Raw genomic sequence first — 27,535 nt, forward strand, 5'->3', positions numbered from 1 at the left:
TTAGGTTTTTCTACCCTCTTGATAAGATCGCCATTTTATACACTTAATTTTTATCAGATTACAAATTCAGAAGACTGCTTTTCTGTGAAACCAGAGGATCTTTTTCTTCGTGCTGGTGATGAACAGGAAATCATGATCTCCTTTACCTCCCAGGGTAACAGAGCATTCAGGGAAAGGTAGGAAAATGTCGTAACATTTTGTATACTTGCTGCACTTGTAAATCAGCATGCATTTGTAATGATTAGTTAACATATTTAACAGCAAGATTATAACTGCTTTATCTAGGACTAAGAGCATTGATATTGTGAACATGTGACAATTATGTATGGCTGTGCTGGGTTATGTATATTTGATCTATAGAATTTGTCCCCAGTGGCTTTCACTTTTTGGTGAAATGTATTTAGTAGGTCATGTATACAGTAATGCAGTGACTCTGCAGATGGGTGTTATTGTAGCTTCTCTTATCTAGAGGGTCTTTGTCCTTAAGTACGTCTTTTAAAGTAGTGGGAAACTTTTGGGTTGTCGAATTTCTGTTTAGTAACGTTGGCAGTGCCAAGTCCTGCTGCATAAGGGTTGGAATTGTGGTGGGGTGACTGTTCTGCGTCTCGGTCACGATGTCCCAAAACTCACTAAAGTAAACCTTTTGAACAATCTTAATTTAATTTTCTATCTTCAGTGTATTGACGATTCTAGTCCTGCCAACTGGGCCTCAGTATGAAGTAGTCCTGAAAGGAGAAATATGTTTGGAGAAGACTGGAGAAATGTATTTGGAGAAGACTGGAAAATCTGTGGTTTCTGGACAATCATTGTCTTCAGGCTCTAGTACACCAACTGATGTGCCACCCATTCTTTCTAACAAACAGTTCATGGCATGGGGAGGGGTTACCCTTGGCAGAGCTGTGTAAGTACAGTGATATTGTAACTAGATACATTGCAGTATGTCTAAGAGTATTCAGATTAATTCCACTAAAGCTGCAGTGTACCACATTTCTGATTTAATTGTACTCTAAAATATAGGGGAGGGATTTTTGAGCAGTAAAGTGTTCGGCCCTCAAGAATCTAATCCAATGCCAGACAGTACTCTCCAATACGTAAGGTCCCAAACATTGCCACACACCCTAATTTTAAATGCAAATATAGCAGACAATCAAATTATTTCTTTCTTTCACGCCCTTATCCAGGGTGACTTACAATTGTTACAAGATATCACATTATTTTTACATACAATTACCCATTTGTACAATTGGGTTTTTACTGGAGCAATCTAGGTAAAGTACCTTGCTCAAGGGTACAGCAGCAGTGTCATCCACCTCGGATTGAACCCACAACCCTCCGGTCAAGAGTCCAGAGCCCTAACCACTACTCCACACTGCTGATTAATTAACAAATACATGTTAAATATCAAACACATTTGCCTTATTGTACATTGAGTTTTATGTTTGAAGTATTACTAAATACATTTCAACATTTGTCTCTTTTTTTATTACATACCAAACATGTAACCCTTCATCAGCAGCAAGTGGTGCAAAGACACCCCAGCATGTTTTAATATGAAGATATAACTCTATGAAAGTCATGGGATATATAAAGGTTAATATATTCCCATTATTTTTATACCAAGCAAGTCATTGTCAATTTCACATGGTACATTTTTTATTGACCAAAGTCACAGCTCCTGCTTACTGGCAGATTAGATTGTAAAGAGAGATCACTTAATTATTGATTTAGTCCTATGTTATTTTTTTAGCCAATAGTAATTTTCATGAGACTGGTGTAATAAATCAGTTTCCGGTGCTGCATTCTTACATTATCCTGGTATAGAATCCTATTGAAAAACATGATTTCACTATTTTCCCCATTTTCAGGGCGTTCCAAAACAAAGGTGTGTGCACCATGTGCAGCTCATGTTGATTTTGAAGAGCAGAGTTCTGATTGGTGAAAGGAAGATGACAGAAAATTGTATTGTTTTTAAAATGATAGATTTAGCCCTACAGATTAATTCTTCTCCATATGTAATAAATTTCCAATCAAGGAATGTGCGTCGTGTGTGTAATAGTTTCTAGCACTGTATATGCTAACTATTCTTTACCGTACCCTGCTTATTACTTTGTAGAACACATTATTGAAATATGATTTTATTCTGTGAGTTGCAAAAGACCTCTCTCATATACTGCAGAAAAAGAAAAAGAAATCTGTTTTTTTTTTATCTGCAGTGCAGCTTCATATCGAAGCATAGGTATGTGACAAATTGTTTGGTTATTTACTAGATTTTGTACATGTTGAGTTTCTGTGTAAAATATAATTTGTTTCTGAAATTAAAGGCATTTTTTTTTTTAAATAACTTAAATAATTTTTTTTAAAAAACTATCTTTTTTTTAAATAAATAATTGTTTAAATAATAAACACACTGACTGGTTTACCGGACAGCTACCATGCCTGCAGTATATTGGACTGGCAGGGTGATGTGATGACACACTTAACCTGCCATCTTTATGCTGCAGCCATTAGGAAACGGAGCTGAAAATAATTGCCAGACCCCTTTCCCATTTAAAGAAACGCACATGAAGGTGGTCTTTTTCAACTGTTCTGAAATAGTATTTACTTTTTTTGAAGTAATCAAACACTGATTTAAAGTATTCAGGTAATTTTGTGTTTCAAATACTCTGGTACTTGCCTCCAAAATATAATTCATATATCCTGTACTGTTCAAAGCAGACCATGACAGTTTACACTTGTGAAAGGTAGTTTTGGCAGAACACAACCTTCCCCCACCTTTAAAACCTGCTTGCCACACCTTTTTTCTCACCAATTTCATGTGGCTGTGAGGTGGGTAATTTCTATTTAAACACTGCTTTTAAATTGTCTTTTCAGGCAGCAGAAACTTGTTCTTAGAAATAACTCGCTAGCCTCTGTGCAGCAGCTCCGCCTACTAATAAGAGGTCAAGATCAAGATTGTTTTCAGGTAGGACCATCTGTATCAGTGGTCATGTGACTTTTGGGTACAGTTTGATTTCAGGTATTTTGCTATATATTTAACTCTGTAATTCTCTTGGTTAAGTTTAATAGTAGAAAACATTTGCCAGTGTGGCATTCATTTTTCAAAACTGTCACCACCTCAGTCAAAGTCTTGTAGTTACTTTGTATTTGCAGGGTTCTATATGCATTGCGTGCTTGATGTTGCATTTAAAGATTACATAGCTACATTTTCATGTGTTGTACACAACTGTTTTATATTCTGTCAAATTCTGTTACAGGTTGTGGTAAGTAAACATTTTTTTAGGCCTCATATCAATGAATGGCCAAATGCTTTGAGATCGTGTCTTCACATCCACTCGGCTGCAAGTTTTTAAAATAGTTTTAAGGGATATTTAACTATGTCCTCAATGTAAAACATTGAGCTACAGTAGTCTGCACAGCAAATTAATTTTTATTATTTCTTGTTACAGCTTCAGAGTACATTTGGGCCTGAGGAAAGACTGTCCAGTCATCGTGAGCTTACAGTACGCCCTAATGAAGATGCTGCCGTGCACTTACTGTTTACACCAACACGTGTATCATGTATGCTTGCTAAGCTGGAGATCAAACAATCAGGAATGCGTTCTACACAACCAGGAATAAAATTCACAGTCAGTCTTTTTTTTTTTCGTTTTTTTCTCTCTTCCAAAGTAGTACTCAAAGAATGTGTCCTTATTGTTCATATTTTATATCTTTTAAAGATTCCTTTATCTGGTTATGGTGGAACAAGCAATATTATCTTGGAGGATGTAAAAAAGTTGTCCGACAGCTACATTGTAACTTTAAATGGCATTGCCCCTGGAAAAGTGAGTAAAGTCACAATCTGCATGAGGAACACAGGCTCTCGTGCTGCTTACATCAAAGCCATTCCCTTCATGGACCTGCAGACAGAGAAACTTATGGACCCCAAAGTCATCAGTATATCCCCACAACAGTTTGTTTTAAAAGAAAGGACACGGAAGGTAAGAATTAAATTAAAGGTCCTAGTTTCATATTTTAAGATGACAATCTCAGTATTCAAATTGTCACGTAGGACTCGGTGACAGTAGCATAAAATTGGTGCACTATGCATTATCTGAAATTAAAAAACAAAATGGCAGACGCAAACTGATGCAGTCAACTTTTTTTTGTTTTTTCAGTACAACTCTATCAGAGATGCCAAGAATGTTCACAAGGAGTTATTTTAGACCAAGTGTATAAACAAAAGAACAACACACTACGCATTAGCCTTCACTACAGTGTTACAAAACAGTACAAAGAATCACACTCCCCTCAAACTCCTCCCACAAAAAGTATTTTAGGAAAACACTTTTTTTTTTTTTTTACAATTTTCCCTATATGCGCAGCACCGATAAATAATAAAAAAAGTTTTGAAATAACCCTTGTTTGCAACATTGTATCCATTAATACCGTATTGCTTCGAATTAACGCCTCACTCAAACATCAGCTTTTCAATAGATGCCGCCCTCGAATAAACACCGCTCTCAAAATAAAGAAAAACACACAACTTTGCTTATGTACATGACACCCCCGAAGAAACTGCAACCTCAATCCAGCATGTAATACAAACATGTACACCCACCTTTAGTAAGCAAATGTTATTTTATAGTACAGTCCCAGCAGACAACCCAAGATGAACTACTTACAGCAGAGCCGTCCTTCACGTCTATGTAATCTTGTCATGGCAGCACAAGGACTGCACTCGCAGATCTCGGTGCCGTTTTTCCTTTCAAGACTAACCTGATCGGAGAGCCATGTTCAGATAAGTACATTGTTGCTTCTATCTGTATATATTTCTCATTTGTGTTTTTACACAAATTTATACGCAATATTTTAACTAATCGCTGTAATAGTTTACAAGTTAAGTATATTGTGTGCACTACAGCCTGTTGCTTGTTACGTCCAACTGCAGCCTTGTGACCCACGTGAAGCCAGCGGCTTGTGTCGCTCCTTCCCAGGGATCCAGCAACATGAGTCGGCTGACTTTGTGCTTTCCCAGGATGCATAGCTCCGGCTGGAATTTATTTTATTTCTTGTTTGCTTGTGCAGCAAGAGCAGCTGCTGAGCTCAGCAGCACTGCGCAGGATCTAAATACTTAACTTGTTGTTGTTGCTTGCAATTCAACCACAGTATATTGATACCATTTTGGAGACCGCTTGTAGCAACACTATTGCTAAGGCTGTTGATCCATTCTAACAAGCAAGCTTCCCTCAGTCTCGTGTGGGGTACTGACTTGGTTGTTTATGCCAGTGGCTTGTACAGGTGCTCAAGTCACCGAACCGACTCTGTGCTACAGTCACTGAACTGGTATTGACCCTGTTCTTGTGCCGGCCAGTTTCCGAACCAGTACTGCATCGGCCCTGAACCGGTACCGACCCGGTGTTTAAATACACCAAATCCGTACTGGACCTTCCTGGTACCGACCAGTTCCAGCCCGCCACCGACCACTGCTTAGGTCACCGGTCCGGTACCAACTCGGGTCTTGGACTGCCCAGTCAATTTGTCCGTAAGGAGATTGAAGCAACACCTGTACAACTGTATCTGTACACTGTATTGCTTGCTCCTTGCATCATGCCCAGGTTCTGTCCCTGTGAGACATGCAAGGCCAGTCTGCCTATTGAGGACAAGCACGGCAGGTGCTCTTACTCCCTGGGGCCAGAACACGCCAAAGAGGTACTGGCTAATCAGTTCTGTGCCCCTTTTTCCAAGTGCGCACTTTAAAAATGGCTATCCTGCTCAGCACTCTTCCCCATCACCCTCTCTTAGAGAGGTGGCTTCTTCCTCAGCCCATGGCACTGTGCCAAGGGAGAGTGGATGAAGCACCCAGGAAAGTAGCCCTTCCTCCTCCTCCTCCTCCTCCTCCTCCTCGAGCTCTCCTTCCCCCTCCCCCTCCCCCGTGGAAGAGGAAGAAGAGTTGTCGTTCCAGGCGGCAGAGCTTATACCGCTAATCAAGAGGGCCACTGCAATCTAGGCCTACAGCAGGGGAAACCAGGCAGTTGATTTAACGATGAGCTTACTACATCTCCCATATCCACCTGTTCATCAGGATTTTCTCTTTGAGATAGTCTTCCTGGGACCATCCAGCAACAGCTCCTGCTGTTTCCAGGTTGATGGATGCACTATATAGGGTACTTGATGCGGAGAAGCTTGGCCTGGCCCATTTTCTGCCGGTTTAGGCTTCTGTTTCCACCCGAGTCAAAGCGCCTAATTTAGTGCTCCTATCCAAGGATGCTCCTTGGCCTAACAAGCAGGGCCGGGTCTCTGAGGTGATACTCAAGAGAGCCTATTCGGCCACTACATTCGCCACACGGTTAGGGAACTACAACAGCATTCTGGTAGCCTACCAGTTGCATTTGCTGGATGAGCTGCGCCTGGTTAACAAAAACCTGCTCAGTGTGTCCAGGCTAACCGGACAGGCTTATGGTAGAAACCTGGCTGCACTGATAGGTGCATGTAGGCAGCTTTGGCTTTAAGCACCGCTGTTGGACGTGCTGATCACTCCAGGGCATATGTTTTGTCCCACGATGGACGAGGTGCTGCAGCACTCTCAAAACCACCAAGGAGCTGGTTCGCCTACTTCCTAAGTGACCATCACCAGTACGAAAACCAGCGGCAAACTGGCATCCTAGGCCCCAATAGCCTCAAAGACTGGCACAGCCGGCCGTGCCCTCTGCCAGAGGTAATATTCGGAACCGGCCCGCGGCTGCTCACCTTGGCTTTGATAGGTTCTGCCGACCTGCGCAGAGGCAGAAGCCACAGGCTAAGCAGCAGCCCTAGGAATTTGCTGCCACAGGCCCAGGGTCCCTTCTCAGGGAGCTATCTGGACTATTGGCATCAGTGCATCATAGCCATCTGGATGCTTACTACCTTTCAAACTGCCTATTCGCTACATTTTCAGGGCGTGACTGCAACATCAGATCCACAGGACACCGCTGTGGTGTCTCAGCAGGTAGCAGCTCTGCTGCAAAAACGGGCTATTTGCATGATAGACCTTCTCCAGTTGGAGGAAAGGTTTTACTCCAGGTACTTCCTAGTGCCGAAGTGAGATGGTGGCCTCAGACCGATCTTCGACCACACAGGCTAATCTGTATATGAGCCGAAGGAGGTTCAAGGCGACTGATTCACCACAGTGGACCTCAAGGACGCATATTTCCACATCCCCATAAATCCAGCGCACAGGAAGTAGCTGCAGTTCATCTTTTAGGGAACAGTGTACGAGTTCCGTGTCTTGCCATTTGGCCTCTCTCTAGTTCCCCATGCCTTCACACAAAGGCATCAGAGTACACAATTATCTGGACGACCTGGCTAATTTTGTGCCCAGTCTCCAGCACAGGAAGAGGCCCACACAGAACCTTTTAACAGTTGGGCCTTATGGTGAATCATGCAAAGAGCCACCTCACGCCTTCCCAAACAGCCTCCTATCTAGGAGTTTACTTGGACTCCGGGGCCATGCTGAGATTGGTTTTCATCCCTGGTGCAGCTGCTGAGCAGCGAGGCGTGGAGACTGCTGAAGCGCTGTGACCTGCTCAGTCAGACACAGGGGACCTTATGGCATTCAACCCATCAAGTCTGCAGCTTTGGGTCTGGCCCCTAAACAGCTGCATTTGAGTCTTCTGGATCTGTCCAACAGGGTTAGTGACACCTTACAATGCCAGAGCAGGCCCTGGCGTGTTGACAGGACAAAAAGTTGGAGGCAGCCCTAACAATTTGTCTGCTATGGGGCAAAGTCCTGTGGTCAAGCCCTGTCTAAACAGCGATTGTCCAAGTTAATAGCAGACACTGCCCATTCCACCAGGAGCATGGCAAATTCGTGGTCTTTATTCCAGGGTGCATCAGTCAAGGACATTTGCAATGCAGCGGTGTGGGCTACTACCCATACCTTTACTAGGTTCTACAGACCTAATGTCATGAATCCTCAAAACACTGGTTTTGGAACTAGAGCTTCTCGGTCGACCCTTACAACACCGGCATAGAGATGAAACTCCCTCAACTTTTTTCACCCTAGCTTCTTGTTACTGGGGTTGCGAATGGTAACGCACAAGGCAGCCTTCGGCTCAGCCTTGTAGCCTTCCAGTTATTTGGAATCTTGCCTTTGACGGCTTTGGTACACTCACTCGTTTGGTTGTTTGGTTATGGTTACATTTTGTACTTGAAAGGGAGCATTAGGTTATCGGGCTCAAAGAGCATCTTTGGTATACAATATTCTAGATTCGGGTTTTTAGGAGGTAAATACCTATTTGGTAATGGTTACATTTCTATTTCAGGGAACCAAGGTTATGATAATAACCTAATGTTTTGTGTTTCTACCTAGCAACATGACCTGAATGCTGTAGATCCTGTAAAAGTAATCGCGACTGTAGTAATTCCATTGTGGCACTGGTACAGTAGTTTATTATTAGTGCAACGTATGCTCCGGTCTATTAGTCGCTCCCCCCTTTTTTAGGGCCCCCCAAGAATGCCTAGAAAATCGATCTTATACAGCGTTTTTTACGGTACCTAATTGTGGAATAGCCACACCTGTGATTGTTGGCAGGGACAGAATTAATCCCATCCCTGCCAACCTTACATTCCCCCCCCCCCCCCCCCCCAAACACACACACACACACTGTAAACAAGCAGGGCTTTTGTCTTACTGTATGTTAAATGAATGCACTTAAGACTACAAAATGTGTTTTCTAACATGCTAGATGATTTTTTAAAAATAGAACAAAGTATGATCTCCAGAGAAACTTATGAAGATGAAGGCAAAAGTAGGCAGGCTTGAAATAGTGAAGCTAAAACCAAAAAAACTTTAGAATTTGTTTATTATTTATTATTATTATTAGTTTGTTTGTTTGAAGCTGCTTTTTCCTTATTGAACATTTATTATAGTGATCAATAGTTCTATAATACAGTTGCCTTCATTCAGTTTTTGAGCCTTGGTTTCCAAATGGAGTGTTCTCTTGTTTCCTCTTCAGGTGATTACAGTTTTATGCAAGTCTACCCAGAGGGAAAATGAATTGTGTGCAACCAAAATGTCGTGTTTGTCTACAATATGTTTCTTCTGTGGTGATGAAATATCAAGGCAACAGTTCCGAAGGTTAGTTACTGTGTTAATTTATTTTTGGAGTGTTTCTTTATATTAATCTTTACACTCTTTCCAGGCCTAACCTACCATGAGGACCCAATATCTAGGGAACCTCATTCAGTTATGATGAAATTTGGGCTGGACATTATTTACAACGATAGTGATTTATATAAATCTAGGTCATGATGGGCTTCTTTCATGACACTTTGCATGTGTATTTTATTTCATTAATATACTGTTTAATGTAGGTCTATACATGCTCGCTCGCTCACTCACTCACTCACTCACTCACTCACTCCAGTTCCCTATCAAGTATGAAATGTGATCAGTACCTAATGGGCATTTAACCTAAAGAACCTGAATAGGATATATCAAAGCTGCACGTAGTGCCTGTGACGCAGTCATGCCCGCCCACCAAGGGCATAAAAGGACTGCTGACACAAACATTGTCATCATTTTTCCTTTCATCCGGCCTGAAAGCGAGAGAGATCTACAAACAGATGTGTAATTAGACTAATTTAATGTGATTTATTGTTACGTGCTTATAGTAAATAATACTTTATGCGTATTGTGCATTCAGCCGTGGGTATTGTTAGTCCCACACTGTATGGGGAACCCCCTCCATGGCAGGATCTCCATATCAATATTTTGGAGCTGCAGGCAGTGTTTCTAGCCTTGCAGAATTTTTTTTTACAGAAATTAAGGGAGACACGTGCTTGTCCGGACGGACAACACTACTGTGGTGGCTTATATAAAACAGGGTGGCCTCAGGTACCCCCATCTCCTTTGAGTAGCCTGCAAGCTGTTCCTCTGGGTACGATCACCTCCACTCCCTGCAAGCAGTACACCTGCACGTGGTGATAAACTGGGTGGCGGACCTCCTCTTAAGCGGAGTTGCTAGTGCCTCAGAATGGAGGCTTCATCCAGAGGTGGTGAGCCTCATTTGGTAACGGTTTGGGAGAGCAGAGATAGACCTCTTTGCCTCCCAGGAATCAACCCATTGTCCCCGCTGGTTCACCAACTAACAATAGATGCCTTAACACACTAGTGGCCGAGGCAGCTGCTGTATGCCTTCCCACCCCTTGCCATGCTCCCGCTGTGTCTGTCCTTCGGATGAGATGTAAAACCAAGGTCCTATTGCAAGTTATTCTGCAGCAGTTATGATGCATAGGTCACCCCCAAGTCTCTAAGGTGCTTTGGTTAAAAGTGTCTGCTAAATGACTAAATAACGCGCAAGGGGTCCTTTGGCTTAGCCTTGTAGCATTCCAGTTGGTCTGCAATATTGCCTTGCGACAGCTTTGGTATTCATACCTATTAAGTAATGCTTAAATTTTGTATTTGATAGGGAACGTTAGGTTATTATCATAACCCTGGTTCCCTGAAGTAGAAATGTAACCATTAACCTTCAAAGTCACTTCCTCACAAGGAAAAAGAACGATTGTTTGTGTCGACAGTCCTTTTATGCCCTTGGGGGTGGGCACGACTGCATCACAGGCACTACGTCCAGCTTTAATTACATCTTATTCAGGTTTCAGGGTCTTTTTAGGTTAAACACCCATTAGGCAATGGTTATATTTCTATTTCAGGGAACAAGGGTTATGATAATTACCTAACGTTATAGAAGTATGGTATAATTACTTTATTTTGTAGATTATTGTCACGTAAACCTGAGGCAGGAAAGCAGATGCTCCCCAAGAACAGCCTGTTGAAAAATGTAATATTCAATGAAAGGTTCTTTGAAGAGGAACAAGTATCCGAAGGTAATGTAGAATGAATTAATTTTGGGATAATCTGTCAGTGGCTATTGGGTTTTTGGAGCATGACTTTACCTTGCTCCTTCATAATTGGTTACATTACATTCATTCAAAATTTGCATTCACTCTACATTTAGTTTGCAGGAGATTTTGAAATCTAGACCTTGACACGTCTTCTATGTAATCAATCAATTTTTGCTAGAATTGTTTTTAACCAGTTCCTGTTATTGGTCATAAAACTACAGTATAATCGAGCTACATTCCTTCAGAACAAACAATGTTCCTTACAAAATGGTGTGTCGTAGCAGGGTGGTTGTAAGAACTGTAATATACCTGGACACGGAAATATAGCCTGTCGGTTACATAAAGTATACATAGATTGTACAATATTTTCTATCCCTCCTTTGGAGAAATTATTGTTAGAATCTTTCACTTATTTTTTTGCTGAATGTTTTTGATGTTTTAAAATCTTACTGTGGGTGACATATTTAAACTTCGTACAATTTAGATTTTGTTTTTCTTGCAGTGTATGATCTTCCGCAGAGACCTAATGATGATCAGCTGTTTTATAGAAACATGAATAAGGTTATCCTTTTGGTTTTTGGAAATTCCGAGATGGACACAAGTGGAAGTGATTATGTTGACTCACTTCAACTTTCTCCCAGACACAGCTCTGAATCGGACAGGTATAATTAAAAACTGCAAAGGCCCATTAACTTGCTGGAAACATGTTATGCTGCTAGAATGTATGTAATGTATGGCTGGACAGTGTCACTAATTCAACTAGAGAAGGTAAAACCTGGTCAGACTCATTCTCATTCAAACTGTTTACCATCCCTCAATGTTAACAATAATAGTTTTGAAGAATATCTGTTTTCTAACTCTCTGCTCTGAAAGGGACATTCAGAAACTAAGCTAGTGTGCCTCATAGATCCCTTTAGGAAACTAAAGTTGCAAAAGCAGTCATTTGTTACAAAATCAATTGGATGTAGTACCACCATTGGATAAATGGCTTTAAGGCAGTGGTTCTCGGACTATGGGGCGCCTCCCTAGGGATTGAGCCAGTGGAGGCCCGAGCTACGTGTCAGTTTTGGTTTCTTTTTTGTTTTTGTTTGACATGTCAGACATACGCGAGGTGGTTTTTCACAATCACTCATTGTAAACTACAAGACAAGCTTATCAGCAGCGCGTACAGTGAGAAAAAGCTTAATAGAAATGGATTGTTTTGTGACAAAGGGAGGAAAATGTACTCACAAAACAGACGGCAGCAGCGGAGGTTCCAGCAAAGCCGCAAAATATATGATAGTTTATTTAAAACTGTGATTTACATGGAGTGACTCCAGCAGTGCGTCATTGCAGTGTGTGTGGTGAGGTTCTGGCAAATGACAGTATGTGGTCCTGTAAACTACGCCGGCATCTGGAAACAAGGCACCCAACTTTAGCATCTAAAATCAGTGACTTTTCAGAGGAAGCTGAATGAGTTAATGGCAAAATAATAACGTTGAATACTCCTTTTTTTAAAACTATATTGATCACAGCCCTCAATTTATTACTCAATTTATTGCAACATATAGGATTGTCAGTTCAATGGGGAGGTGCAATTGTTTTTGTTCTTAGCATAGGGAGACTCACTATGACAAAGTTTGAGAGCTCTTTCTTTTTAAGGCTATTGACCGCAGATGCTGTAAGCTACACAAAGCTACACAAGGAGCTGGACAAAATCTTTTAATAAATGTCTGAGTTTAGACCAGTGTGACTGATCCTTAGTTATGTCACATTATGCAGTATTTGGTGGGAATTATCCTTTTCAAAGAGCTTGGGATAAGCAGCCTGTTTTTTTTCCAAAATTGTACTAACTTACTGGTTCTTTCTTTCCAGTGGTCTTCGAAATCCTGATAGACATGTTAGTAATGCATCTCTGGATGTGCTCCCAGTTAAAGGACCCCAGGGCCCTCCTTTGACATTGAGTGTCTCTGATAAAGTGCTGAACAAGTCCTTGGAGCCACAGCAGACCTGGAGTATACAACCGGAGCAGTTAATTCTGTCTGCTCCATCTATCGGTGAGTGTTCTACCATCTAAAACATTGGGCAATACACTTTTAAGAAGTCTTCAAATAACGTACCTCTCCCCTCCTATAATGAACAATACAATCCTGTTCCAAGAATGTTTTTAAAAGTTCTGTTTTAAAACTTAAGTTGTTCCTGGTATAAAGGATATGTAACTAGCAATGGTTTTTAGCTATTTATCATTTTGGTCAGACTTATGTTCTATACATAGTGTTCTGCATTTTTGGTTTTTATCTTAATTTTTTTCCCGGGAATCTTTTATTACACAGTTTATTACACAAATATTAAAATAAGGATACAATCTGTAAAAATGTGTTTTTAATTGAAACATAGGTAAAAAATATCAGGAATATACACATTTTACATGTGGAATATGATGCGAAGCAGTTCTGGTTTCTGATTTAATAATGTCCCTGGCATGTATGATGAAGCAGAAACTGTGCAAGTTGAGGCCATGTTTTCCCAAGTTAGCTGGTACTTTGTGAACGTTTTGGGCAATCGCAATGCTGACGGAGCTAGTATCTTAAGCCCAGCACTTGCCACAATAATCAGGTGATTTAATGTGTTTGTGAAGCAAAAGAGAACATTATTTGATCCTCGGTCTAAACGTACGTGCTGTTTCCTAGGATGCAGTGTAGAGTTGCTTATTACAATGTCGGAGTCAAAATAAAACAGCATTTTAATCAAAATAGTGTATTTCCTAAAAAATAGTACCAGGAAAATATTTAATACTAGACTAAATTGGGTATAAATCAATTTAAAAAAAAAAAAAAAAAAAAAAAAAAGTTTGGTTTAAAAAATAATAAATCCTTTAGAATTCTGAATAAACTAGAAATGCAGAACACTATATAGATTATTAGGGCCCTATGAAATCCGTTACATTTTTGTGTTTTCAGATTTTTTTTTTTCCCCATTTAAAAAAAAAAAGTATTTCTGTGTTTCTGTTTTAAATCCTAATTTTTTGATATAGTGATAACAATTAAGTAGCCTAACAATTGTGGGACGAAAGTAAACGGGTCATTGAAATAGGCATCCCCATCCGTATGGTTTTTATTCTTGAAAACCTGTAAAATGTTTATTTTATAAATTTAATAAAGCACATAACCAAAAAAGTCTGTTCCGCTTTAACCTTCCGAATGCTGTGCAAGTAGTGGAATATCTGTGCTGGCTGTGCCGTTACTCTGTATTTCTGCACATACACCACAACACAGGACTGTGCTCAGAAAATAGCAATTTTCATAATTACGTACTGTCATAATTTGCTACCGTTTTTATTTGAGACCTTTGGGGGGAAAAAGTGAAATTTTTAGTTAAGTTTTGATGCATAATTTGACACTGCTGCAATGACTATCAATAGAAAAATTTCTCCCAAGCTCTCTCTATATCCCATAACCCTGTGCGTGCAGTGTGGCTTAAGTAAAGGAAGAGTTGAGTGTCTTTGTATATAGAATATCTATGGTCTGTGCATCCTCTTAGCAATGTAGAATGTACTGTACAAAATGCATGCACATATCAAGTGTCACATTTTTCCTTTCTTTTTTTTTTTTTTGGTACAGCACTGGATTCTGCGTTACTATTTTGATTTCGTCTGTTTTCGTTAATGTGGATTTCATAGGGCCCTACAGTATCATTCTGGCCAGTGTTTTTAGGTCAAATAATTTGAACAGATTTATTTGATTTACTTTTTTTTTTTTTTTTTTTTTTTTTTTTTTTTGAGGAGGGGGTGGTGCAATCATTTCCTTGTACTAAATGTTAATTCTTGCAGATGGTGCTGCTGACACTGGGCATGTAAAGATCCTGAACCATTCTACCAGAGGGCTTAACTTCGAGCTGTCTTGGCCTGCTCATTGCTTAACGATCACACCTCAGCATGGAATTATTGAACCACAGTATGTACATATCTAGTGATAGCTTATGTAATTAAATGGGTATTATAAAGATCAGTATAAAGTCCTCACTTTGTGAAACCTATTTATACAACACAAAGGCTGCCACTAAGATGCCACTAAAAATGGCTGGGAAAGCAAAATAAAAATAAAAAACCAAAAAAGAATAAGTAAATATAATACAATGTCTCATTCACAGTAAGTTCTGCCTTTTAAGTATGTGTGGTGCAACTGAAAATAGGACAGCGCTTAGTTATCAACTAACGAGTAACTACTAAGAACTTAGTGAAAGCTTTAAGTGTTAACTTGCTGACAAACTTGCGCATAGCTGGTGCAACCCAGCCCTGAGCTGCAAACATACCTCCACCAGAAATGAAAGAAGCGGATTCAAACAGCAGAAAGAAACCACATTCATTTTAAATTTCATTCTCCAAGGGATTATTTAATAACATTGACAAATTTGATTAGTTTCTCTTAGTATCATACGGTTCAAAGGCAGGTTTTTTTTTATTTTTATGGCTTATGGGTCTATAACCGAGTCCTGGACTGGAATAAACCTAAAAGCAAGTGGATCTGCTTTAGTATTGTATTAATGCAATTATGTTTTTATTTTTACTTTTAATAGGAGCCATTTACAAATTCTAGTCAGCCCCAATCCATCGCTTGCTACCAAACCTTCCCTTTTGCCCTGGAGTGGGCAAATATACATACAGAGTGATAATCAACAGAAGGTATAGTATGCTGTGTAGACATAAACTGTGGTTTGTTAATCTTTTGTTTATTCCCCGTCTCGCATCCATCATTGTTGCACATCAGAGATCCTCCATAGATTTCTTTAACTTTTAGCAATACAGGTATGATATATACCATGGTGCTATATGTTGGGTGACTATTTCCCTCATGAGCTTCTTTTTCAAAAATGTCATTTTCTCCATTTAAAAAGTACTACATTTAATTTTTTTCCCCCAATTATTTCATATACAGGGCTTCAAACTGACCTAAAGTGGTTGCCAATGCAACTAAAATAAAATAATTTAGCAACTGTATTTTTGGGGATCGACGCCTGTAATATAAATGCTGCCTCTCCCTTGAAAAACATGTCGGTATTTATGAATGCGCTATAACGTTGGCCTGTAATGGGGGTGGAAAAAAGCTTGCATATCACATGTTTTAAACTGAAGTGCGAGGAGGACGGTAACAATACAGCACCTCCTGGATTTCCAGGCATTTGTATTCGATCAGATTTAATACCAGCAGAATAGGGTAACCCCAGTTTCATGCAACATTTGTAATGGTAATTAAACATGTGTGAGTACAAAATGTGCTTCACAAACTAACTAAATAAAGAATTGTTATAATGAAGGCAAATGTCAATTATTAAACAAAAAAACAGAAGTGAAAAGGTTACTATACCAAGCTGAAAAACTGAACTCTAATAAACAAATATGGTCTTTCGCCAGTCAAATCATGGGGTGCTTTATATAGTTGAGTCAAAACAAACATTATATATATATATATATATATATATATATATATATATATATATATATATATATATATATATATATTGCGTCTGTTGCATCTTCTTTAGCAGCCGCATCTATCCTAGATATAATAGGTTTATTATTATTATTATTTATTTCTTAGCAGACTTCCTTATCCAGGGCGACTTACAATTGTTACAAGATATCACATTATTTTTTACATACAATTACCCATTTATACAGTTGGGCTTTTACTGGAGCAATCTAAGTAAAGTACCTTGCTCAAGGGTACAGCAGCAGTGTTCCCACCGGGGATTGAACCCACGACCCTCCGGTCAAGAGTACAGAGCCCTAACCTCTACTCCACACTGGAGTTTCAGGAAGATTTAATTGCACAGCAGCTACCCTGGTTGGATGAGGAGCTAATATCTCTTCAGCCATAGAAGCAGGAACATTAATTTTAAGACGTTGCCATAATGAAAAACAGTAAATGGTGTGTGTTTTTTGTACTAAATTAGGGCAGCGGTTGCTGGGCAAAAGGGAGTTTATTTCTCAAACTAACCATTTTTACTAACGGTGAAAGCAGAACACACAAATTCTTGGGACTGTAATTAGGAAGTGTAGTGATTTGCAATAAACAACTGCAATTTCCCTAAAATATATGAATGCTTGCTGTGGTGTGTATCGTACATAAAAGAACAAATTCATTGAAACAAACTTTTACGGAAGAAAAAAAACAGTAGCATGTAAACATAAGAGCTATCTATGTTACATTCTCTCAGATCAGGACTTCACTAACACTGAACATGCGAGCTGCAGCATGCTGTGTCCTGTGTTGCAGCTGTACACAGTTAAAGGAGCAGTCACCAATTCCATACACAACTTGCAAAATATCTAAAATAAACATGCTGAGTTCAGCTATATAGATTAACCATTCAGAAGAATGAGGCAACAAACAAGTGACTTGGGAAGTTGTAATTAAGCAGTTGAATATGGTAGCAACTAACTTGCTTCTAAAGCGACACCCAACAATTGGATTTGGTGATCAATCTAAGGCAAACAGTGTGGGAGTGTGCAAGTAGTGAATATTAGTATTTGTTGAATAATACTAATGTAACCTTTGCTTTAGCTCTAAGTGAATGCAAAATGCAGTGACATGGAGGATGCTTTGTGAGGACTGTGGAACTGTAATTACTTACATTCTCTTTTTTAGTTTATTAAAGTGCAAATTCTAGCAGACATTGCTCCTGAGGTGTCTGCTACAGCTTCATCAACAAAGCAGCTCAGTGTTCTTCCTGCACAACCAGAGACCCCAATCCTTCAAATGGCAAAACCATTCCCAAAACCTCCTTCTACAAATGTTGAAATCAAGAACAAAACTCTGATATTCCCGACAACGACTTCTGGTGCAAGCTCAGGTATGCTTGATTGTATTTAAATATTTGTCACAAGAAGTTAATCCACACACTGTGACAGTCTGCAGTTCCTCATGGTATTGACCCCAGATCTATTGAATGCTATGTCTTGGGAGCCACTCTACAATGGCATACATCAGTTAATGAAAAATGTTCTATTCTGTACATGCTGTGGAGGTAGATAATACATGGACACTGAAGGATAGTCACCTACTTAGATCTACAGATACAAGTGCACTCAGTAGCAGTCCTTACCTAATTCACTATTCTTACATGCTAACTGGTTTCTACAGAGTCACACCTGGAAGTGGAAAACAATGGTGAAGGGGAAGTCAGATGGTATTTGTCATCATTTGCACCTCCATATGTTAAGGTAACACTCTTATTTTAACAAAAACTATTAATGACAATTGAAAGGTTGTTGTTTTATTAGAAATATGTTTTAGGGTTACAGAACTACATCCATGCTTTACAGGTTGCAACAAATGGCTGAATACACCACCTTGTTGTAATCCAACAGTATTTTATTTATCAGAACAACTAAAACAGTCTGCCTACCTAGAAGGACTGAGGGGTCAAAATGACACCTACTGCATTTATCTGTGATAGTTGCCAGTGGTGTGATTGAAGACACCATTATCATTTGATAGTGTCATTTTCTACGAGTGACCTTGCCTCTTCAGAAAATGTATTATTTTAGGATCGAGAAATAGTGTACAGATTATTTAAAACAAACATGTACACTTACCAAATCATTGTGTATTTTACTCTTTTACATTCAACTATAACTATCATTGGGGGAATAGGAAGTCAAAATAAGACTAAGAAACTGGAGAATAATTTGTCACTGATCAGATAGGCACAGTATAGCTTTCCATTCAAGAGTTGTACTTTTTCAATATGTTTCAAGTCCTTTTGATGCACATGCATGTACTAGTTGTCTTTATTCCCATTGCTAGAAATTCTGCCAGAATCACTAGAGGAAATGCGCCATCTAAATCACTGTCTTATATGTTTTAGCTTTTCCAAAACTTATGTTGCCATTTTCAAAGGCAAGAATACAATGAGGGTCAGAATTACCCCTTGGTCCTTCTACGTAGGTGTGTGTTACTGCCATATAAATATAAAGTGCTTTTGAGTGTAATCTCCTACAAGACTGTAGCTAAAGAAAGGTACCAGAGTAGGACAATTTTAATATAACATTTCATGACTAAAAATGTTTTGTTCAGTTTGGTTTTTATTATTCTGCAAAATCGGTTTTCAGTTATTAAAAAAAAAAGAAAAAAAAAAAAAAAACACTGAACTGCATCAATTTTTTGTTAGTATAATAAATTGCATGTATGTTTCACCAATACTTGTACAAACTTTCTTACTGTGTTAAATTGAGGATGTCCACATTTTAGGATTCAGGCAATGTAGCACTCTAGATGCATTTTGAGAAGTAACAGATTTCATTTTACGCCCCATTACTGCCCATGTACTGACCACGAACAGAATTGTGTGTTGGAATGTGGTGAAGAAATAGCATATATCAATAACTCAGCTGGTTGCAGACAGATTACAATCTTGCAGTTGTGTTACTGCAGCTCAGGTTTGAAAGCTTGGTGAACAAAAGACCAAACATAGAGGTGAATACAGTAGTCTGTGCATATAGAAACACCACCTAAGGGAACACTTTGCCTAAGGGAACACCTTGTGGTGAAACAGATTTTTTTTTTTTCCATTGTAAATGCTCCGGCTAAAGGAATAAGAACTTCGCTTAAAATAACAACCAATAGCGATTTGTTTACAACGGATACAGTACTGTTTTATAACCCGATAACTTGAAACTTTGAATCAAACTCAAACTAAAATGGTTTATTCAGTCTTTTCAAAAGCGACTTGTCATCCATGAGGTGCACAGATTGGTTTATTAAATCTTTCCAGAACTGCCGTTATATCATTGAATTGCTTAACAGTACCTGTCAACAGTGTAAATGTAAAATGATCCTTCGAATAGTTTAATGTTGATTCAAGCAACTGACCTGCTTAGTATGTGGATTCTGTTGCTGTTTGCAGTTAGAAGGAACAAAATAACGATTGGCAAGTAAATTTGAATGCTTGTTTGCTGATGTAACTACATCAGCTGGTTTGAAGAAAGTAATTTTCTAAAGTGTTCAGAGCTGTGGTAGATTGAAGTGAATTTTGATAGCGTGTAAACTGGACCATCTCTAGACCTGCAGGACAGTGTAAATGGACAAACAGTGTCTTAGAACGCCAGCCAGTTGAAGGGCCACACGTCCAAGGGCAGTTGTCCTTCCAAATCTCTCCCAATGGTTAGAGGCCTCATTCCCACTCCGATACCTAACATCTGGATCCCCTAGACAAAGCATGCTCATTCTTTCTCCTCTCCTAGAATGAACACTGGTACGTACGTGCTGCAGATACCATTACTAACTCCTTCTCCCCCTACGCTGCCTGCTACAAATTTTGAAAGTCTCCTTTTTCAATTGTCATTCTCCGACAAACAAATCTCTGCTTCTCAGTGAACTTATAACTGATACCAATCTTTATCTTCTCAGTCTAGCTGAAACCTGGCACTCTGTAAATGACATGCACTCACTGCATCTAGCCACCCCAAATGGTTATTCCCTTTTTGATAAACCTCACCTCACTGGCTGAGGTGGGGGCACTACTGTTATTGAAAATTCTGTGCTCGCTTCCTCACATCATTCTTTGCCAGCATTTTCTTCATTTGAGCATCTCACCATCAAGCTCCCCTCACCCTTGCTGTTATCTACCATCCACCGAAGAATAACTCGGCTTTTATTGCTGAGTTTTTGGAATTCCTCTCCCTCGTCTACAATTCTACTGACACAATCCTACTCCTAGGTGACTTCAGCATTCATGTTGACTTGCCCCCCCCCCTTAGTGGCCGACTTCAACACACTCCTGGACTGTCTTGGGCTCTCTCAATCTGTCCATGTCCCCACTCACACCTGAGGACACACCCTGGATCTGCTCATCACCAGGGGTCTTGACCTCTCCAATCTCTCCGTCTCATATCTGTCTGACCATTTCTTAATCATTGCTAATATTAATCTTCCTGCTCCTTCCTGCACTACTGATACTGTTATTTCCTTCCATCCCAAGAATCTGCTGAATCCTCTGAAACTCTCAGAACGTGTTTCTTCATGCACACTCTCAACCTGTCCCTGGACTCGGGTTCGGTTCCTGCTGCCCTTTAAACTTGCCCGAGTTACTCCGGTACTCAATAAACCCTCCCTCGACCCGGCTGTCTTATCTAATTTCTGTTCCATCTTCAATCTCCCTTTTCTCTCCAAAGCCCTTGAAAGGGCTGTAGCCAGTCAGCTGATGAAACATCTCACGGATAACAATCTGCTTGAATCTCTGCAATCTCACATCCAGCCACATCACTGTATTGAAACCGCTCTGCTCTGGATTGTAAATGATCTCCTGCTTAATGCTGATGCTGATGCTCCCTCTGTGCTTGTCCTCCTTGACCTAACAGCCACTTGATACCATAGATCATAGCATTCTTCTTGATTACCTTCAGAAGTATGCTGAGATCTCTGGAACCTGTCTCTCCTGGATGTCCTCTTACCTATCCGAACACATGCAGTCTGTTTTCTATGCTGGATGCAGTGGTGTCGCAAATCCGGTTACTTGTGGTGTCCCCCAATATCTACATGCTTCTTGGGTCACCTCATCTGCCAACACAGTCTCATGTTTCACTCATATGCTGGTGACAGCTCTACTTAAAACCCTGGAAGCCCCTCTGCCATGGTCCGGCTCTCGACTTGCATTCAAGACATCGAGGCCAGGATGTCTGCCCATTTTCTTCAGCTGAACACTAGAAAATCTGAACTCCTTCTAGGATCTAAAACTCAACTTAATCTCAATATAGCTACCCTGAACCTCGGAAACTGTCTGCTGCTGTGTTCCCCCAGTGTACAAACCCTTGGTGTCTCCCAGCACTTGCCATAAACCGACCTGCAGCTAGTTCAGAATGGATTACTTTCAAAACTCCCCTACAATGCCTTTCATCACACATGTCCTGAGTACCTCCTTAACCTGCTGACCTGCTATGTCCCTGCCCACAAGCTGAGGTCCTCCGAAGTGCACCACACTAGAACGCTTGTTTAGCTTCATGGCTTTGGTGCGTGATGCTTCTACCGTCGCTCGCTTTCAACTCTCAAGACCTACTTGTTCTCTATTGCTTTCTATGCTCTTTAAGCCTGATATATCTGTTGTGTTGTTGCAACTTTATTTTTTCTCTCGCATTCCACAATGTTTTAGAATTATTTTTACACCCTAGACTCGTATTTAATTTATTGCGCAGTCTTTTCTTTTTTTACTGTATCTTGTAAAGCGCTTGTGATGGTGGTCCACTATGAAAGGCGCTATATAATTGATTTGAATTATTGATTAATGTGTATCTTGTAATATCAAAACCAGGTGTGTTTTTTAAATAGACATTAACAAAAAGGATGTTAAAAAAAAAAGTCTTGCTTTTGACGAAACATGTTTTAAAAGAAATACGAGAGAGACTTTTTTGACCCTTTTATTAAACATTCCAATTAAAATCCATTAAAAATCAATAAAGGTAAAACACAACAAAAATAAGACTTATCAATATTAAAAATTCTTCAGCCCACCGCAGTCAAGTCACTAATGAGTATATTGTATTATACACTAATGAGTATTTTCAAAAAATGTTTTCTTTATGTAGAAAGAAAGTAGTGAACAATTTGACGTTTTTTTTAATATTGCCAAAACCCAGGTTCTATCGGTTTAAAAAAAAAAATTATAAATATGCCTTCAGGGGTGGTTTTTTTTCGGTTACCGGTTAAAACCGAAAACTTCAAGCCCTATTTTACATATCAGGTGGACATTGTTTCATCATGTAATGTGAAAACGTGTATTTGCATTTCCTTAGGGGGTGGATGACAGTGGAGATGTGTACAGAGCCACTTATACTGCTTTTAGATGTTCTCGTGTGTCTGGTACACTAGAAGCCCATGGAAAAATAAAGGTAATTTGCACTTTGTTCCTTGGAAGTATTCTGTAAAATGAAATGTTACTGATATAATTTGAAGTAGTTAAAGCTTTAAGCAGCATGAAGTAAATTTTTAGTTTTGATGCTTTTAGACTTTTTAACCTACGTTGATCAGTCGAGGAAATATGCTTCAAGAGAGTCAGTGAAAATGAAATTTGGGAAAACATCACAGCTCAAGTTTCTCAAATGGAAAACATGTTTAAACTTCATTACTCCTTCAAAGCATCTTTCTTTTTTATTGCTGTTTTAATCATTTTATTATCAAATAGTGAAAATAAACAGAAATCCAAATTCACTGATCTTAACTTTTGTCAGAACTGTTCTTGCAACAAAGAGACAGTTTCCTTGCATCAGTCCTCAGTTTCTTTGTCAGTCAATGGCTCTAACTTTGTAAAAGTGAATGGTGCAACAGATACTGGCCTTTTTTGCTGTTGGGTGAAATTAATTGCATTGCTAATTTCTGAAATGTATTTAACTCCTGTACTATTTTACATATGATGATTTACATAATTTGAAATTAAGAGTATTTATTAATTTTACTAAGGGACAGGCAAATATTTAATACAAGCCTGACCAGAAAATGTTTTGCTTCCTCTAGTTAATTTTGTTAGTCTGCATTGACATTAATACATTGCTTTCCCATAGGTGGCAATAAGTTTTTTGCCTCGAGGCGGAGGAGATTATGCTCAGTTTTGGGATCTAGAGTGCCATCCAATAACAGATGCACATATGAAACACAAAATACGCTTTCAGCTTTGTGGGACGGTAGGTACTCTAGATTTCTCAATGAGATTATTTTGATGCACAGTTATGACATAGTTGATTGTTTTGGTTATAACTGTCCTGGTATCCTTTGTACAGAATGCAGCTTTTTTTTCCTAGAAAAAAATTAAAATATTGTTTTGAAATGTAGTCGTATAAACCTGTTTTTTTTTTTTTAAATAAATAAAAAAATTGTGAATCATTTTCTCAGGGAAGAAAGGCTGGTGGTGTGGTGGATATAAAAGACTCTTCGTCGACTTTGGTGAGAATAGAAGCAGCAGCTAAAGCTAGAAAGATACCCGGCTCTGATGCATCTGCTGTCAAGGCCAGGTTAGTAGTTTTTAAACAAGCAACCCAATGTGGAAAGAGGTGACCGGACCGTCGTCTTGTTTTGGGGTCTATCCATTCATATGCAATACAAGTATCTGAAAAGTAGACTGCATATTTGAATTCTTCTGCCACGATCAACCAGTAAATTGTATTTGTTTCAAATAAGTTATTCAATCTCTTACAGTCAGGATGAGGGAACTCAGAGGGGTGTGTTTGCACCACAGGATTCATATACATTCCCTTACACTCGTGTTGGAGGATCCAGTACCTTAAAAGTGAATGTACGCAACAATACTTTTGCGACTCATATGGTAAGTACAGAATTTGTACGGCTTGTGTAGGTGTGTTGCATTCTTACAGGGCTACATATGGAAGCTTATCTGCTTGTCATACTTGATATAGGTCTATTTTTTATAACTAATAACCTGGGGATATGCAACCAACATATTTTGTCGACCACAATTCCAATGATACCCATACTTTTTAGTGGTGTCTGTTCACTAGAAACAACTTTCTAAACTATCACTCAACCCTGGTCTAAATGTCATTGCTCAACTTTTTGGTACAAATTAGGACAGGCCTCAATATGACTTTTAAATGAATGGTGTTGCAACATTTTGATTTTTACAAGAATATCTACATGATAGAACCAGATACAACCACTTATAATGGGCATATCATTCTGTTGGAAAAGTTAAGCATTTATATTTTGGAGTTAAGGAAGTATACCACAGTAAAGATGCCTTTCTGCTAATCCACTAACAGTGTGTGCTCATTTTTATTTTAAACTTAAGTTTTGCTTGTCATTGTGTGAACATTGACTTAGTAGTTTTGCTCAGTTGAGGTTTAACAGCTGTAATTTGCTTGCATGGATTGATGCTAAGCTTTTCTAATTGAATTGCAGCTGAAGTTTGTAAGCCCAAAAGAACCATTCCACATCAAGCATTCCAAATACTCTTTAAGGTGAGTTGTGTCATGTCAAGCACTGTCGGATAAACTTTAGAAAAAAGGTTACAAACGAATACATGATTGTGTAATGCTGATTTTGTACACATTGGTTGTAGGGAGCATATCTAAAACTGATATAGTCAAATTCTAGTCATGTAGCTAATTTCTGATAGTTCAGAGCTCATATTCAGTGCGATAGCATGACTATTGCTGGACTGTATGAAAATGGTTATTGCATGCTGTGTGATGAACTAACAGCAATAACTGAAATTTTCACTTTCATATAGTGTGAAGTTCTTTATTTATTCAAAGTAAATCAAGTTAGCCATCTGATGTCCAAATGTAAGATCTTTTCAGCCATGTTGACCCAAAAACCAAACTAAGTGCCAAAAATATATCACCAGGTGTGAAATTGCATTACAAAATAGCTTTTATTTCAAATTAAATGTGCAGTCACCTTTTTAAAATGTATTTCTTTTTTATTGTTTAAGCATTGTCAGTATTAACGTAGATGTTTGGTCACATGGCCTAATTGCCGCAAAACCATGGAAGTGAAACTCGGCTACAGCTCAGCTGGAGATTTTGAAAACAGCAGCAACTTTTACTTAGTGTTGCCTTTTGAAATGTCTGCAAATTCCAGGTTCAAGTATAAGCCACATGCAAACAAGAAAAAAGGAGGAGCTGTAATAATACAAAACTGATTTTTCCATGGTAGTTAACTTTGACAGGACCCTTATTTTACATGTGTTCTTTTTGTTTACCAAACTTTAATTTTGACTGAAGCCCATTTATCCTGGCAACAAGTTTTTAACTGGATTTTCTTTCCTAATCACATCCTATGCTACAAATTTTGGGACCTCATTTAAGCCTACATAGTTTCCTTTGAGCAGTTGTAGCAAAGCAAGGGAACTGCTCTGTACATTAAATTCATGAAAGGTGTTCATAGTTCCTGAAAACTTTATGTATTTATTTATTTATTTATTTATTTATTTTAAAAGCATTACATTCTATAGATCTGTAGTTCCACTGGTTTGTCATAGATTAACACCCATTTTGGACATGTTACCTAATGTAACATTAGGTAGTCCAAGATTTAGTGATAACCAGGGTCTGTGAAACAAGCTGTTTTTATCTGTCATTGAAATATAGGTCATGGTTTCCCTCAACAGTTGGTGAATTTAAAAAGTGTTCTATAGTGCTAGTACCATATTTAACCCTTTCCGGTCCGATGTCGGACACTGTCCGACATCATCAAAAAGACGTAAAAAACAGATCTCTAGTCGTTTTTTCTCCGGAAAAAGACGAGCAAACCATTCAATGTTATAGTAATAAAATAATGACTTGGATCGCATTATTGAGGATTTTGGTGATTAAAACGAGTGATCAGGAGATGATTTAACGGTATGTACTATTAAGAGGTATGTGAAAAATATAGCGAACAAGGGGTGGGGCGGGGCTGGTGATGCAGTACTGAGTGTCCTGTTGATATGCAGTGCCTTTTAAACCTGTTTTACTGTGAAAAAATACTTTTAAACAGCGCATGAAAATAAATTGGACCTGACGCACCTGAGATGCGCTGAATAAATGGACCGCAAAGGGTTAATGCCTGTATGTGGCCACATGAATGTGTCACCTTTGTCTGTTGCATCTAACCTTGCCATTTTCTGTTCTCCAGGACCCAGCATTATATCAACCTGCCAGTTCAGTTCAGACCAGACGCAGCAGGGAAGTTCGAGGCGTTGTTGCTCATACAGACCGACGCTTACGGAAGTCTCACTATTCAACTTGCTGGTGAAGCTGTGGAGTAAATCAGTATTATGTACCTATTTTTTTGTTTTGTTTTTGACTGATTGCCTGATGACACTTTCAGTCTTTGTCTGTTGTTGACATTGAAGAAGGTTATACGTACAATAACAAATAAACAGACATTTAACCAACAAAAAAAAAAAAAACCCTGTTCTGTATATATAGCCCTAGATTATCAAAGTGGCCTTTTGATAATCTAAGGCTGGAAATGCACAAATCCTGGGTTTCTGGAATAGTATATTTAAAAATAAATAGCAAGCTTGTTTAGGGTTAGTATTTGTTGATGCACCATTTCAGTAAAGTGGCTTTTACTAGGCTTTGTTATTTTACATAGCCATTTAAGCTGTGTTGATATATTTTGTAACTTCATACAAAACTTACAAAATTTTCTAAATAAAAATCTAAAGGTTTTTTTTATATATATTTTCAGAATCCCATAACTTGGTGATTTAAGAATAAATTGTTTTGGGAAGAATTGGTCATTTGCATAACAATCATGCTTATTTTACGCTTCACGACTAAGCAAAAATATAATGCACCTTGTTGAAATGGAGGGAATTATATTTTGCACAAGCTTTGTATTTTTGCTATTGTATTTTTCCTAATGTAGGATGTATTTATTTTAAAGTGAACTTTGTTAAAATAAAAACCTTTTGAATTGTTATGAATGTTCAGCCAATGGTATTTGTCTACATATTTAAATAGTATTAGCAGTTCCCTTTCAAGTAGGGAATATTAACCATTACAAAATGGGTGTTTCCCTTTAAGACACCGGAACTGAAAATTCTATACCAAAGATTCTCCCTAGAGCAGGGTGGCGCTGCTGAGGCTCCGCCCCGCAACCATAAAACAGCAGCGATCCCTACATACAATCGTCGCCCTTTTCTTTTTTCAGCCGTGCTGATTACTCCTGAGACAGATAAGTGTGTCTTTCTTGTCTAT

General features: G+C 38.9%; 1 protein-coding gene across 3 annotated transcripts in view; it reads left to right on the top strand.

The window, feature by feature from the left end:
- The window catches only part of cep192 (centrosomal protein 192), a 101,809-nt gene extending 74,552 nt beyond the window's left edge, over nucleotides 1-27,257 (top strand). For all 3 annotated transcript variants that reach the window (XM_059022705.1, XM_059022707.1, XM_059022706.1), the window contains 19 exons: nucleotides 58-176; nucleotides 677-901; nucleotides 2,872-2,962; nucleotides 3,447-3,626; nucleotides 3,717-3,977; nucleotides 8,973-9,094; nucleotides 10,733-10,842; nucleotides 11,363-11,522; nucleotides 12,715-12,896; nucleotides 14,669-14,792; nucleotides 15,415-15,520; nucleotides 17,487-17,691; nucleotides 17,982-18,061; nucleotides 22,628-22,723; nucleotides 23,393-23,512; nucleotides 23,721-23,839; nucleotides 24,024-24,150; nucleotides 24,744-24,802; nucleotides 26,463-27,257. In XM_059022705.1, the coding sequence (XP_058878688.1) occupies nucleotides 58-176; nucleotides 677-901; nucleotides 2,872-2,962; nucleotides 3,447-3,626; nucleotides 3,717-3,977; nucleotides 8,973-9,094; nucleotides 10,733-10,842; nucleotides 11,363-11,522; nucleotides 12,715-12,896; nucleotides 14,669-14,792; nucleotides 15,415-15,520; nucleotides 17,487-17,691; nucleotides 17,982-18,061; nucleotides 22,628-22,723; nucleotides 23,393-23,512; nucleotides 23,721-23,839; nucleotides 24,024-24,150; nucleotides 24,744-24,802; nucleotides 26,463-26,595 (2,619 nt within the window). In that variant the 3' untranslated portion in view covers nucleotides 26,596-27,257. The remainder of the gene's footprint in view (nucleotides 1-57; nucleotides 177-676; nucleotides 902-2,871; nucleotides 2,963-3,446; nucleotides 3,627-3,716; nucleotides 3,978-8,972; nucleotides 9,095-10,732; nucleotides 10,843-11,362; nucleotides 11,523-12,714; nucleotides 12,897-14,668; nucleotides 14,793-15,414; nucleotides 15,521-17,486; nucleotides 17,692-17,981; nucleotides 18,062-22,627; nucleotides 22,724-23,392; nucleotides 23,513-23,720; nucleotides 23,840-24,023; nucleotides 24,151-24,743; nucleotides 24,803-26,462) is intronic.
- Nucleotides 27,258-27,535: the final 278 nt, after the last annotated feature.

This window comes from Acipenser ruthenus, chromosome 4, assembly GCF_902713425.1.
Source record: "Acipenser ruthenus chromosome 4, fAciRut3.2 maternal haplotype, whole genome shotgun sequence".
Taxonomy (NCBI): Eukaryota; Metazoa; Chordata; class Actinopteri; order Acipenseriformes; family Acipenseridae; genus Acipenser; species Acipenser ruthenus.